This window comes from Myodes glareolus, chromosome 10 (assembly GCF_982192425.1).
Source record: "Myodes glareolus chromosome 10, mMyoGla1.1, whole genome shotgun sequence".
In the NCBI taxonomy this organism is placed as follows: domain Eukaryota; kingdom Metazoa; phylum Chordata; class Mammalia; order Rodentia; family Cricetidae; genus Myodes; species Myodes glareolus.
In genome coordinates this window covers 58251241-58264047 of record NC_142035.1, presented here as the reverse complement: position 1 = coordinate 58264047, position 12807 = coordinate 58251241, and the positions used below count along the sequence as shown (strand labels likewise).

At 40.4% G+C, this 12807-nt stretch overlaps 1 protein-coding gene across 5 annotated transcripts in view; it reads left to right on the top strand.

Annotated features, from left to right (window-relative positions):
- Snap23 (synaptosome associated protein 23) overlaps nucleotides 1-10215 on the top strand; it is a 40210-nt gene extending 29995 nt beyond the window's left edge. For all 5 annotated transcript variants that reach the window (XM_087911277.1, XM_087911275.1, XM_087911276.1 and 2 more), the window contains 3 exons: nucleotides 2687-2842; nucleotides 5058-5202; nucleotides 7562-10215. In XM_087911277.1, coding sequence (XP_087767403.1) covers nucleotides 2687-2842; nucleotides 5058-5202; nucleotides 7562-7627 — 367 coding nt within the window. In that variant the 3' untranslated portion in view covers nucleotides 7628-10215. The remainder of the gene's footprint in view (nucleotides 1-2686; nucleotides 2843-5057; nucleotides 5203-7561) is intronic.
- Nucleotides 10216-12807: the final 2592 nt, after the last annotated feature.

Below are 12807 nucleotides of genomic sequence, written 5' to 3'. Positions count from 1 at the left end.
TCAATCTAGCCATCATTAATCCTATTTATGATAAAGTGAATATCAGTTTTAAATGTGCCAGGCATGGTGCCCCACATCTTTAATCCCAGCATTGGAGAGGCAGAGGTAAACAGATCACTGTGTTCAAGGTTAGCCTTATCTACAGAGTGAGTTCTTGGACAGTCAGTGCTATTTTAAATCAAAACAAAAGACCAACAAAAAAAGAAAGAAAGAAAATTTAAATGTTATGTTATGTAATATTTTTTTAATTTTGAGATAAAAATATAATACTGTCTATTTTGAGATAAAAGTTTTTCTCTTCACAATGCTTTAATTTGTTGCACAATTTCTATAATATCAATATGTTAGCTTTGGTTTTCTATAATTTCAAATTGATTAGTAGAGCTAATTTTTTATTAGAGTGAAACCTTTCAGATTACTGTATGTTGTAATGCCTATCTTAATTTTTAATCTTTGTAAAATTTATGAAGACTATGATTAATGTTAAAAAATTAAGTATCTCATTAGTCACTTTTTGGTTTTGTTTTATTTGTTTGTTTGTTTATTGTTTTTGAGACAAGATCATACTCCGTTAGCCCAAACTAACCTTATTCAGTCTACAAAGTCCTGGGTTAGCAGGCATGCCACTGTGCCTGGATTTTATTACTTGCTTCTGCGTTCATTACTCTCTCTCCCACCTGCTCTACAATCTGGCACCCTAGTAAAAGCTCTACTTATATTACCTCAGTTAATACTTTTGGCTGTTGTGCTAAGGATCGGAGCTTAGTGATAGGGTGCTGGGACTGTTGAAGCCCCTGGGGTTATTCCCCACCACCACAGACAGACAAAAGAGCAGAAACCACTTACCCTTATTTTTAGAATATTGAGAAATATTGTTTTGTCTATTATTACTCTGCTTAGATTTTTGCCTGGAACTTATATGTTAATAAAGTATACATGACAAATAGTTTGCTAAATTAACATAATCATTTGAAAATTAGATAATTTCATCTTGTTTCAGGAAAAATTTAACATTGTTTGATTGACAAAAACAGTATTATAAATATAAAAAGTAGTTATGAGAACTTAGGATGGTGGAACCAAGAAAAGCACTTTGAGAACTAGCTTTTTAGTATTCATAAATTTCTCCTTTAAGGGCCTACAAGATGGCTCAGGAGGTCAAAGTGCTTGCCACCCAGCCCTACAACCCACTTTCAGTTCCTGGATCCAAGTGAAAGCTCAATACACTGGTGTATTGTAATCCCAGCGCTCTCCATCAGGCTGAGGGGAGAATTGCCCTGAACCTTGTCAGCCAGCAGCAGCAGCAGCAGCAGAAACACACGCCTCAGCAGGGTTGAAGGCCAGTTGAACTGCTGAGTGAAGTAGCTGTCCTTTGACCTCTACATGCATACTGTGGCGAATGTGTGCCCTCCTCAATCAACCAATTTTTAAATATAAATTACACCTTGAGAGTACCCTGTATAAATAAATTAGTGTACACACACACACACACACACACACACACACACACACATTCACGCACTCTTCTTTGTGGCAGACATAAGAAGATCAGAAGACAGCTTTTAGGAATTATTCTTTCTGGGAACTGAACTCAGGCCTTTAAGTGTGGCAGCAAGCGCCTCTGCTGAGTGATTTGCCTTTAGCTTTTGAGACAAGGTCTCACTGCATAACCCAGTCTGGCCTCTAATGAATTATTTCCTGCTTCAAGCTGCCTGGGGGCTGGGGTCATAGGCATGTGCCACTATACCCAGGTAAGAGTGCTCTTTCTGCAGAAATGATGAATCAGGTCCAATTCTAGTTTTCCCAGAACTGAATCTTCATTAAGGAAGAAACCTTTTTTTGTTTTTGTAGACTTTATTCCCTGCTTTTGCAATTTTTGCAATTATGAAACTTCCTCAGACCTAGGATAAATAAGAATTACATTATAGGAACATTTTGCTTAATTCTTGTTTGTAGAAAAATAAAAGGGAAATTAAGTAAAATCTTGTCTTTAACAAAGTAATCAGTAAAAGGTAGTTTTGAAATAGCCATTTAAAGGTCACATGACACAGTGAGGCGTCATAAACCTGCCATCCTAGTGCTTGGGAAGTGGAAGCAAGGAGGGTCGAGAGTTGGCCAGCCTGGCCTGCATGGTCACATCCTGTCTCAAGAAAAATGAAAAGAAAAACACTTCCCTGAGCTGGTCTTTCTTGGCAACTGTATCCATCAGTTGAGAAGGATTTTCCCCCTAGGATCCATTAGCCTTTTTTTTTTTTTTAATAAAAGGCTATAAACTGAAAGACTCAACATCAAGTTACATTTTTGCTACTGTCTTAGCAAAGATTTGATAGTATTTGGACCTTTTCAAAATGAATAAATGGCTGATATTAGTGATTCGGGCCTTTATTTGAAACACTTGAGAGGCCGAGGCAGGCAGATATCTACGAGTCAAGGCCAACCTCATCTACATAGCAAGTACCAGGACAGCCAAAGCTACACAGTGGGACCCTGTCTCAAAAATCAAACAGAATGATTAAATGTTGGTGGTAGATTTTCCGGATTCATCCCTTTTGTCTATTGCTATTAGACATAGTACAGATAACCTAGTGCCAGAAGTGGTAGAGTCTTATTCAAGGTAAAAAGCACTAATCATTTTAACTCCCCTTTTCTGCTTTTTGGTTTGCCTATATCCCTGACATTTATATAGGACGAAGAACTTTGAGTCTGGAAAGAACTATAAGGCAACATGGGGAGATGGTGGAGACAACTCACCTAGCAATGTAGTATCTAAGCAACCAGGACGGGTAACAAATGGTCAGCCTCAGCAAGCCACAGGAACAGCCAGCGGTGGATACATTAAACGGTATGCCAGCTCTTCCTCCTATTCTACACTTCTTCTAATGAGTGGCTCACTTTAAAAACTGGGTGTGGCTAGACATAAGCCCCAACTCAGCAAGTAATCTGTCAGTCTTCCTGCCTTACCTCTGCTCTTCTTCTTTCAAAGAGACGGTTTATTTTGGCTTTTCATTCCAAAGGCTCCATGGTAGTTTGGAAAGAAAATCATGGCAGCAGGAAGGTTGTTTTTTGCTTGTTGACAAACAGTAAACAGTGAGAAGGGGTACAAGAAAAGCAGAGCAACCAGGTGGTGATGGTGGTGACCTTTAATCCCAGCACTCGGCAGGTAAAAATAGGCAGATCTCTATGAATTTGAGGCCAGCCTAGTCTACAGAGAGAGTCCAGGACAGGCTCCAAAGCTACAGAGAAACCCTGTCTCAAAAAACCAAAAAACAAACATGGAAGAAGGAAGGAAGGAAGGAAGGAAGGAAGGAAGGAAGGAAGGAAGAAAGGAAGGAAGGAAGGAAGGAAGGAAAAGGAAAAGGCAGAGCTGCCGTCAAGTCTCATGCCCTACTTTCTACCATCTCCTAGTAATGCCATAGTTTCGGTTCTGAGTTACATGGCACGGTCAAAGAAATAGGGTCCCTGCAGAATGTAATCAGACTCTGAGGCAGAAGGGAGGTCCAGTCTCGATGGACTGAATCTCAGACAGCTGAGCAGAAGCATATTTATTGTTAAACCAACGTTGTTTTTGGGTAAAACAAATTGCTCATACCGAAGTTCCTAATTAATATGTTTCGTGAAGGGAAGCATTACACCCCTGTAACTTTAGTCCTTATGGTGCATTGTTTGCAGTACTCAGTAATACAGGATAGTTCAGGTGTGCCGGGACCACCTTGTGACCAAAATCATAGTCATGAAAGTTATAAAGCCGCTTCAGTAAAGCAGTTCTGTCGGTAAGAGAAAACAATGACTTTTCTACAGTGATTTCTTTAAGGCTTAAATACTTCCAGAAAACAACTGCTTTATTCTGATGTTTACTCTAGATGGAATGGCTATTAGGTTTCCTACTGCATCATAGTTTTCCAGTCTACTTTAAAGTAGTAGTTGTTTAGATTTGAATGTGCGTAGATTGATTTGAAGGTTTATTAAGCACAGATTGGAGGCTGGTAAGATGGCTCAGCAGGAAAGGAGCTTGCTGCCATGCCTACTATCCCTAGTTCAGTTTCCAGTTCCTCATATGGTAAAAGGAGAGAACTGATTTCCATACTTACCCTCTGATCTCCACACATGTGCTGTGACATGTACATATGCGTGTGCATGCACACATTACACGTAAAGAAGTATAGAAGTTAAAAACAAAAACAAAGCATACAGATTCAGTTGGGCTTGGAGTTTGAGATAAGAGGATTTCTTTAACCTAGGAGCTATATAGGCCAGCCAAGGTAGCTTGATAAGACTATCTAGGACGGGAACCAAGTTGCTTTCCTGGTAATCCTAGCACTTGGAAAGCTGAGGCAGGAGGATTGCCAAATTCAAGGACAGTCTGGGAAACACAGTGATTTCTAGGCCTTCCTAGTCTATATAGTGAGATTCTTCTGAGGAGGAAAAATTTTAAATAAGGAAATACAGATTGAGTAGATCCACTCACAGTTCCTGATTAGGCAGATTTAGAATGAAGTATGAGAATTAATGTATTTCCATAAACAAGCACCTCAGTGGTGCTGGAAAATGTACTCTGAGTCACTGTCCAGAGTTGTGTGTTGATTGTCTTCTATGTGGCCCTGACCAGCCTTTGCCGTTCGTTTGCTCTTTTGAGACAAGGTCTGTGTGTAGCCCATGCTGACCTTCAATTTGTGTTGGTCTTCCTGCCTTAGCATTCTTATTGCTAGGATTACAGGTATGTGCCACCATGCTTGGCTTTTAAAAACAAAACCAAAAATCCCTTTTATTATTATATGTGTATGTGTGAACATGAGTACACATATATGCTATAATGTGTATGTGGAGTTCAGAAGGTATCTTTTTTGGAGTTGGTTCTCATTTTACCTTTACATGGGTTCCAGGAATTGAAGTCAAGCTGTCAAGTGTAGCACTTCACCTGCTAAGCCATCTTGCTTAGCATTCAAGGATAGCCTGTGCCATTCCTGCTTGCCTGCTTTTCTTTTCGCTTTTCCCCCCTTCCTGATTTTGTCCATTATAACTCAATAAAAATTTCTGATTTAACTCTCCTTTTGTGATAGTATAACTAATGATGCCAGAGAAGATGAGATGGAAGAGAACCTGACTCAAGTGGGCAGTATCCTCGGCAATCTAAAGAACATGGCCCTGGACATGGGCAACGAAATTGATGCTCAGAACCAACAAATACAGAGGATCACAGAAAAGGTAAGAAAGTAAGACCACAGAAAAATGAGATAGCCAATCCAGTGATACTTTAGTGATGACGTCTGTGCTAGGTACTTTTGGGAGAAAGGGGGATAAACGTTAACTACTCAGAACAGTGTTGGTGAGCTGGCAATGCCAACATTTTAAAATCAAAAGGCCAATCTTGCTATTTTGCTCATGGCAGTTGGTTCATTGTGAAGGCACAGGCTTGGGATGAAGTTTAACCTAAAACTTTCCTTGTGAAGCTAAGAATGTATTGTGTAGAGCTGGTGAGGTGACTCCAGGAGTAAAGGTGCCTGCCACTAGGTCTGACTGACAGCCTAGTTTTGATCCCTGGGATCCACACAGTAGAAGGATAGAACCAATTCTTACAATTTGTCCTTTGCCCTCTATACACAATGTACATATACATAATAAATAAATAGACAAATAAATAAAAAATGTAATTATAAAAGAAATATAAGCATGTACTGAGTAGCCACTTGGTGGTGGTGTACACTTTTAATTCCAGCACTTGGGAGGAAGAGGCAGGTGGATCTTTGTGAATTTGAGGCCAGCCTGGTTTACAGGCTGTCTTTAAAAAAAAACAAACAAAACAACAACAAAAAAAGAATATACTGAGTAAGGTGGGTGTAGTGACCTACACCAATAATCCTAGCACTGGGGAGGCAGAAGCAGATGGATCTCTGTGGTGAATTCAAGGCCACCCTGGATTATAGAGAGAATCCAAGGACAGACAGAGAATCTAGCTGGGTGATGGTGGTGCATGCCTTTAATCCTAGCACAAGGGCAGTCGGATATATAAGTTGCAGGCCAGCCTGGTCTACAGACTTAGTTCCAGGACAGCCAAGGCTACACAAAGAAACCCTGTCTCGAAAAAAACAACAACAACTACTACAACAAAATAGTGAAGAAAGGAAATAGAGTTATATGTGGCTGGAGAGATGACTCTGTGATTAAAAGACGCACTTACTGCATTTTATTTGGTTGTTTGTTTGTTTTTTTGAGACAAGTTTTTATATATATCTTTGACTGTCCTGGAATTCACTCTGTAGACCAGGCTGGCCTTAAACTCACAGTCCATCTGCCTCTGCCTCCCAAATGCTAGGACTAAAGGTGTGTGCTTCCATGCCCGGCTGCACTTACTGCTCTTGGGCCTGGGTTCATTCCCAGCAACCACATCAGGCGGCTCGCAGCTGCCTACAACTCCAGCTTCAGGGAGTATGACACCTTCTGGCCTCTTCAGGCACTTGCACTGGAGCCACTTCAGGATTACCATACAATGACGCTTCCTAAGGTGCTTGCAATGCTGTCCTCTGGGTTCAGGGTGTAGATTACACATCATTTTAATTTAGATGCTTCTGTGGGTGGCAGTACATCTGTTCCAAAGATCTTTGGCAAGGTTATTTTAGTCTCTCTTGGGCAGAACTAGAGTAGCTCCAAATGAGACTCCTGCTGGAGAGCATTCTTGCCATACTTGATTGCATCAAAAATGAGCTGGACATGGGATTACATGCCTGCAATTCCAGCCACTCTAGAAGGATGGGACGATCACTTGAACTCACAAACTCAAGGCCAGCCCAGGTAATAAGTTCTAGTTTCAAAAATGAATAGAGATGGCAGGGATGGAGAGATGGCTTAGTGATTAAGAGCACTGACTGCTCTTCCAGAGGACTGGGGTTAAATTCCCAACAAACACATAGCAGCTCACAACTCTCTGTAATTCCAGTTCCAGGGGACCTGACACCCATGGCAAGACACCAATGTACAGAATGAATGAATGAATGAATAAATGAACGAAAGAATGAACGAACAAATAGAGGTGGCTCAGTTTAAGTGTCTGCCATCCATGCAACCATAAGGACTTGCATCTGGATCCCAAGTTCCCACATACAAACCAGACATGGTGGGACATGTCTGTAAACCATGGTGTGCGGGTAGATCCATTCCAGGGATCCAGCACCCTCTTTGTGGCTTCCACAGGCACATGGTGTACAGATACACATTCAGATGAAATACCTGCACACATAAAACATTTTGCTTTTTTGTTGTACTGGTAATTGAACATAGGACGTCACGTGTGCTAGCAAGTGCTCTACTCACCTGTATCCTCATCCTCTTTCACTGTTACTTTGAGACAGTTGGCCATAGCCCAGGCTGCTGTTGAACTCGTGTCAGTCTCTTGAATGCCAAGATTATAGTCATATACCCATATCAAGGTCCCAAGTGTATAAAACTGTATATGCATGTGTGTAATGTTTGTAATGAGCTACACCCTCATTCCCCAAGTCAACTTGTGTTAAAGTGTGATTTGTGAACAAATGCTGAGAATTTTCTTTTTCTTTCTTCCCCCCTCCAGGCTGACACCAACAAAGATCGGATTGACATTGCCAATACAAGAGCAAAGAAACTCATTGACAGCTAAAGCCACTGCTGCACTTCTTTACCAGTTACTCTGTTCTCTAGCTCCTCCTGAGTCATTACCTGTTCAGAGTTTGAAAGTTGGTGAAAGAAGGACCAGAGGAGGCGTGCCTCCCTACTTGTTGCTTTCTGTCCTTTGGGGTAGGTTCCTGTTAGGCTTCACTGCAGCCTCTCCCCGTTCACACTCCTAGGCTGCTTTCCGTACAGCACACCCAGTCCACCCTCCTCACTTAGCATCTTTGCACTCAAACTTTGGAAGCATTGCCAAAGAGTCATGAAGGAGGTGTCTATATAAGTAGCTTTTGTTGTTGGTTGGTTGGTTGGTTGGTTTGGTTTTGTGGTAAAGAGCAAGAGGAAGTTAGAAGAATTGAAGTTGTTAACTCATTAAAGAAACTACAGGTCAAGAAAACAAAACAGGCTAATGCCTGGGGTGGGAGGTTTTACTCATGCTTTTTTTTTTTTACATCACTATTTTGCAGCTTCTGCTCCAAAGGAGAACACAGTGGGTTTTCTTACAGTGAGCTTCACTGAGTTTGTAGGGATTTGTGTATGTTCATAGGTTCTGGGATCCCATTTCATATGGCATATGCAGGAATTCTCATATCAGGAGTCATAGCATGGTCCCATTGTAGACCTGTTAACCTCGTGAAGTTGTCATTAATCTTTTAAAGATGTACATATATATGTGAAATATGAGACTTTTTCACTAAAGCAGGGCTTCAAAATTTTGGGTAAAGTTTGACAGTGTATCATGTGAATTCAGATTTACCTCAATACTAAGAATTACGTTTAGATATGGAAAAGAAAACTTGTTTTGATCTCAGGTAGCAAAATAGATTCCTTTGAATTTTGTGTAGTTTTAGACATTTAAAAAGTTATAATTTGTTACTAAAATTTGTTTAGGAAATTAGACCTTTGGATTAATCATTGATGATTGTACTGCCACCCTCTCTGCTGTATGTTCAGAGTCAAGCTTATATAGATCCTGCAATGCTGGGAAAGTTGAGTTGGTATTTGTCACCTTTGTTTAAAAATTAGCATCTGTACACATTAGAGCTGCCAAAGTAGATTGGCTTGACCAATAACCATTACTTGATTCTTACAATTAAATTTTGTAACTAATGGTATTGTTCTTTCAAATAGGCAACATGTTCCTGACTTATTTGTGGGGGCAATCATTTAATAGTTAACAATTGAATAAAGCAAATGTCCATACATCAAGCACTCCAATAGAAAGCTGCAATTAACTCTTTTCCAGTTTTTATTAGGAATGTGTATAGGAGTTTCTTTGGCTGGTCATGAGTCCCTTTTGGTCATTAATTGTTTTAGTCATTTGAACTTAAATATACTGAGTATTTCTAACTGGGAGTTAGTTACAAGTCACTTACTAAAGATGATACAGCTAGCTCAGAAACATCCCAAGGGTGAGGAGGACAGTATTGAAGTAAAACAACAAAGAAATGCTCCATAGCAGGATGGATAGTTTGTCAGGTGAAGGGATTGAATGTATAAAGTATAATAAGTTTAAAACACTAGATAGTGCTATACCTAAAAGTACTTTTCTTAAAAGCATTTAAAAACTTTTAATACATTGATCTGGCTAAAGAAACGGTGCTGCTAGGTGGTATCCATGGTTTAGTTGGTTGGAACATGTATTAAAGCACCCAGTTGTCAGTTTCTCCTTCGCTTTTGTTGGCTGATATGAATGTATGCCTATTTCTGTACCTTGGTTTCCTTACCTATAAATGGGAATTAATTAGTCCTACTTCATAAACTAATTCACAGAATGGTAATGCCTAGAAATCTCTTAGAGTAAACAGGGCTCAGAGGCTACACTGGGGAACCTGAGGCAGAGTCAATCTACACAGTGAATTGTGGGCCAGCCAGCCTAAGCAACATTTAGATTAAAAAAAAAAAAAACCTCCCCCCATCAAGACAAACAAAAACCCTTAAAATGGTGCTTGTCAGGTGTAAATGCAATAAGTAATAGCTATTTTCTCTAGAATGGAGGGAGTTCTTCTTGGTCAAAGATCCGTGAATTTGATGAAAGAGGAAAAAAAGCAAGGAAACTGTTCTTCCTTCCATTGTTTTTGAGAGTTAATAGCAAGTAGTTAACATAAGCTGGAGTCATCTGTCACCTGGCTTCACTTTTTTGTGAAGCTCTAAAATAACTCTAAAGCCATTTCTGACAATTCTGAAGCCATGTCTGAGGCCTCTCAGCAGTAGTACCCCCTACCTCCCGAGAACCAAGGACATAACAGCTACACATGCTCGTACTAAGATGTTGGGAACTTTCCGTCTCCCTGAACAGATAACCCTTAGGTGTTGACTCAGTCCCTGGGAAAGGACAAAGTGACCCTCAGATGTTCCCTCTTAACTCATCTGATCTGGCAACTGCTCTCCAGCCAATTTTTGGTAATAGCCCTTTGAATAAGCCAATCATAATAGTTAAAGGACAACCCCCAGACACTCCCTTGCTTCTGTGGCTTTTTCCTTTAAAAGTATCCTGTACCAGCTATTCGGGGTTTTTCTAGCTCCTCGAATGCTGAAAGACCCTGTCATGACAGAATTAATAAAGTCCTCATGCTTTTACATCAGCTGTGGTGTGAGAGATGGTCTCTTGGGGCGACTCTTCCTTGGTGATTGGACTCTAGGGTCCAACATTTTCATTTTCTACACAGTGCCTGTGACTACGGTTAAGAAAGTGTCCCGCTGGGCAGTGGTGACACACACCTTTAATTCAAGCACTCAGAAGGCAGAGGCAGGCAGATCTCTGTAAACTTGAGGCCAGCCTGGTCTACAGAGCTAGTTCCAGGACAGTTAGGAATGTTACACAGAGAAACCCTATCTCCAAAAACAAACAAACAACAAGCAAAAAAGAATTAGTATCCTGTACCAAACCTTTTTTCCTTTTTCTTTTTGGTTTCTTGAGGCAGGGTTTCTCTGTGCAGCCCTGGCTGTCCTGGAACTCAACCTCTTGATCAGACTGGCCTCAAACGTCATATTTGCTTCCCTTTTCCTCCCCGATGCTAGAATTAAAGGCATGTGCCACCACCGCCAGGCATAAACTTTTTATTCTTTTAAATTGATTCTTACCATGTAACCTTGGCTTGCCTAAAAACAGTAAAGCTCAAATTTCATCTTATTTTGAGTCTTAACTTGAGCTATTCCCATTTCGTTCTTTCTTCAGTTTTAATTTATCATTTATTCTCATTTGATCTTTCCTTATTATATATGGATTATGACTCTCCCATTAATTAAAACATCTAAATTCTAAACATCCTATAATGAACATTTAAAATTAGCTTTTTAGGACTGGGGTTGTAGAATTACCCAATTGATAGGGTGTTTGCCTCGTAGTCAAGAATACCTAGGTTCAATCTTGTATCACCACGCAAGTCAGGTGTGGTGGCGTGCCCCTCCAATCTCAGTGCTAGGTCAGAGAATGTAGGAAGATCAGGAGTTCAGGCCTATCCTCAGCTGTACAGGGAGTTATAGGACAGTCTGGGATATGTGAAAACCTACTCAAAAAGGGGAGCTGCAGTGAGATGGCTCAGCAGGTAGACACCAGCTTCCAAGCCTGACAAGCCAGGTGTGATCTCCAGGACCTACGTGGTGGAAGAACAAAGCCAACTCACCAAAGTTGCCCTCCAGCTTCCACATGGGGTGCCATGGTGTATGCAAGCTTATATACACATACATATAAAGTATATAAAAATTAAAAACAAGTTATTTGAATGCTGGTTTCCTGGGTGAACTCATTTCCTAGTTATCTTGATTATGTCCCAAGTTTGATTTGTATTTCTCATACTGATATTCAGGTCACTTAGTCTGAAGTCTTGGTTTTATGCCTCTTGATGTACTGCTAGCTCTCAGCCTTCTATTACTGTATAATTTACTCAATTGTACTCTTTTAAAAAGATTTATTTATTTATTATGTATACAATATTCCTCCTACGCTTGCAGGCCAGAAGAGGGCCCCAGATCTCATTACAGATGGCTGTGAGCCACCATGTGGTTGCTGGGAATTGAACTCAGAACCAGAGCAGTCAGTGCTCTTAACCTCTGAGCCATCTCTCCAGCCCTGCTTTTAGGCTTTATAGATAAGATAAATGGTTTGTTTCATTGAGTTCCGCTGTATTGTTTTTATGTGTCTTCTCACTATAAAACATACTTGAGAAATATTCCTTATATTTACAGATGAGAGTAAATTGCCTAGAAAGCTATTAAATAACAAATCAGACCTGATCCCTGAGGATAGATCCCATGATCCTACCCCATCCATATTGTGACTCTAAAACTTAAGGCTTATTGGGTAGATTTGTTTTGTTTTTGTTGTTTTTAAAGATTTTGTGTATGAATGTTAGGCTTGCCTGTATGTAGGTACAGCACACATAGGTAGTGCCCAAAGGCTAGAAAAGGGTGTTGGATCCCCTGGAACTGGAGTTATAGATGGTTGTGAACCACCCTGTAGGTACAGAAACTGAGCCTGGGTCCTCTGCAAAAACAAGTAGTTTTAATCACTGAGCTCTCTCTCCAGCTCCTTACTTTAAGGCGTCAAGCGCTTTAATCTAGTAAGAGAGATAAATATAGGATGTGGAAACCATTCTATCAACAGATGGGGGAGCAGTTAATTCGGATTTAGGAAAGGAGCTTAGACATAGGGCAGGACCACTTGTGGCTCTTCTAGAGGATCTGGGTTCTGTTCCCAGCATCCACAAGGCAGCTCAAAACTATCTGTAGCTCCAGTTCAGGGAGTCCAGTTCCCTCTTCTGACCACTGCAGGCAACTCAAACACAGAAAAATAAATCTTCATGATGGATACTGATAAACTGACACCGCCTGTCCCCAAATAGAGAAAACAACACGGGGAAAACAACACCTGGACCAAATACAAGGCCAGAAAGGCTGCTTCATATAAGCTCTTGTGATTTTTTTTAACTTTAAGATAGTATTAACTATTATTGAAAACTAGTATATCCTTAGCCAAGAACAGACTTCAGAAACTAGTCCTGGCGATGGCTTTGCAGTGTTTTTTTCTTTTTTTTTAAAGATTTATTTGTTTATTATATATACTGTGTTCTGCCTGCATATATGCCTGCAGTCCAGAAGAGGGCACCAGATCTCATAAGAGATGTTGTAAGCCACCATGTGGTTGCTGGGATTTGAACTCAGGACCTTTGA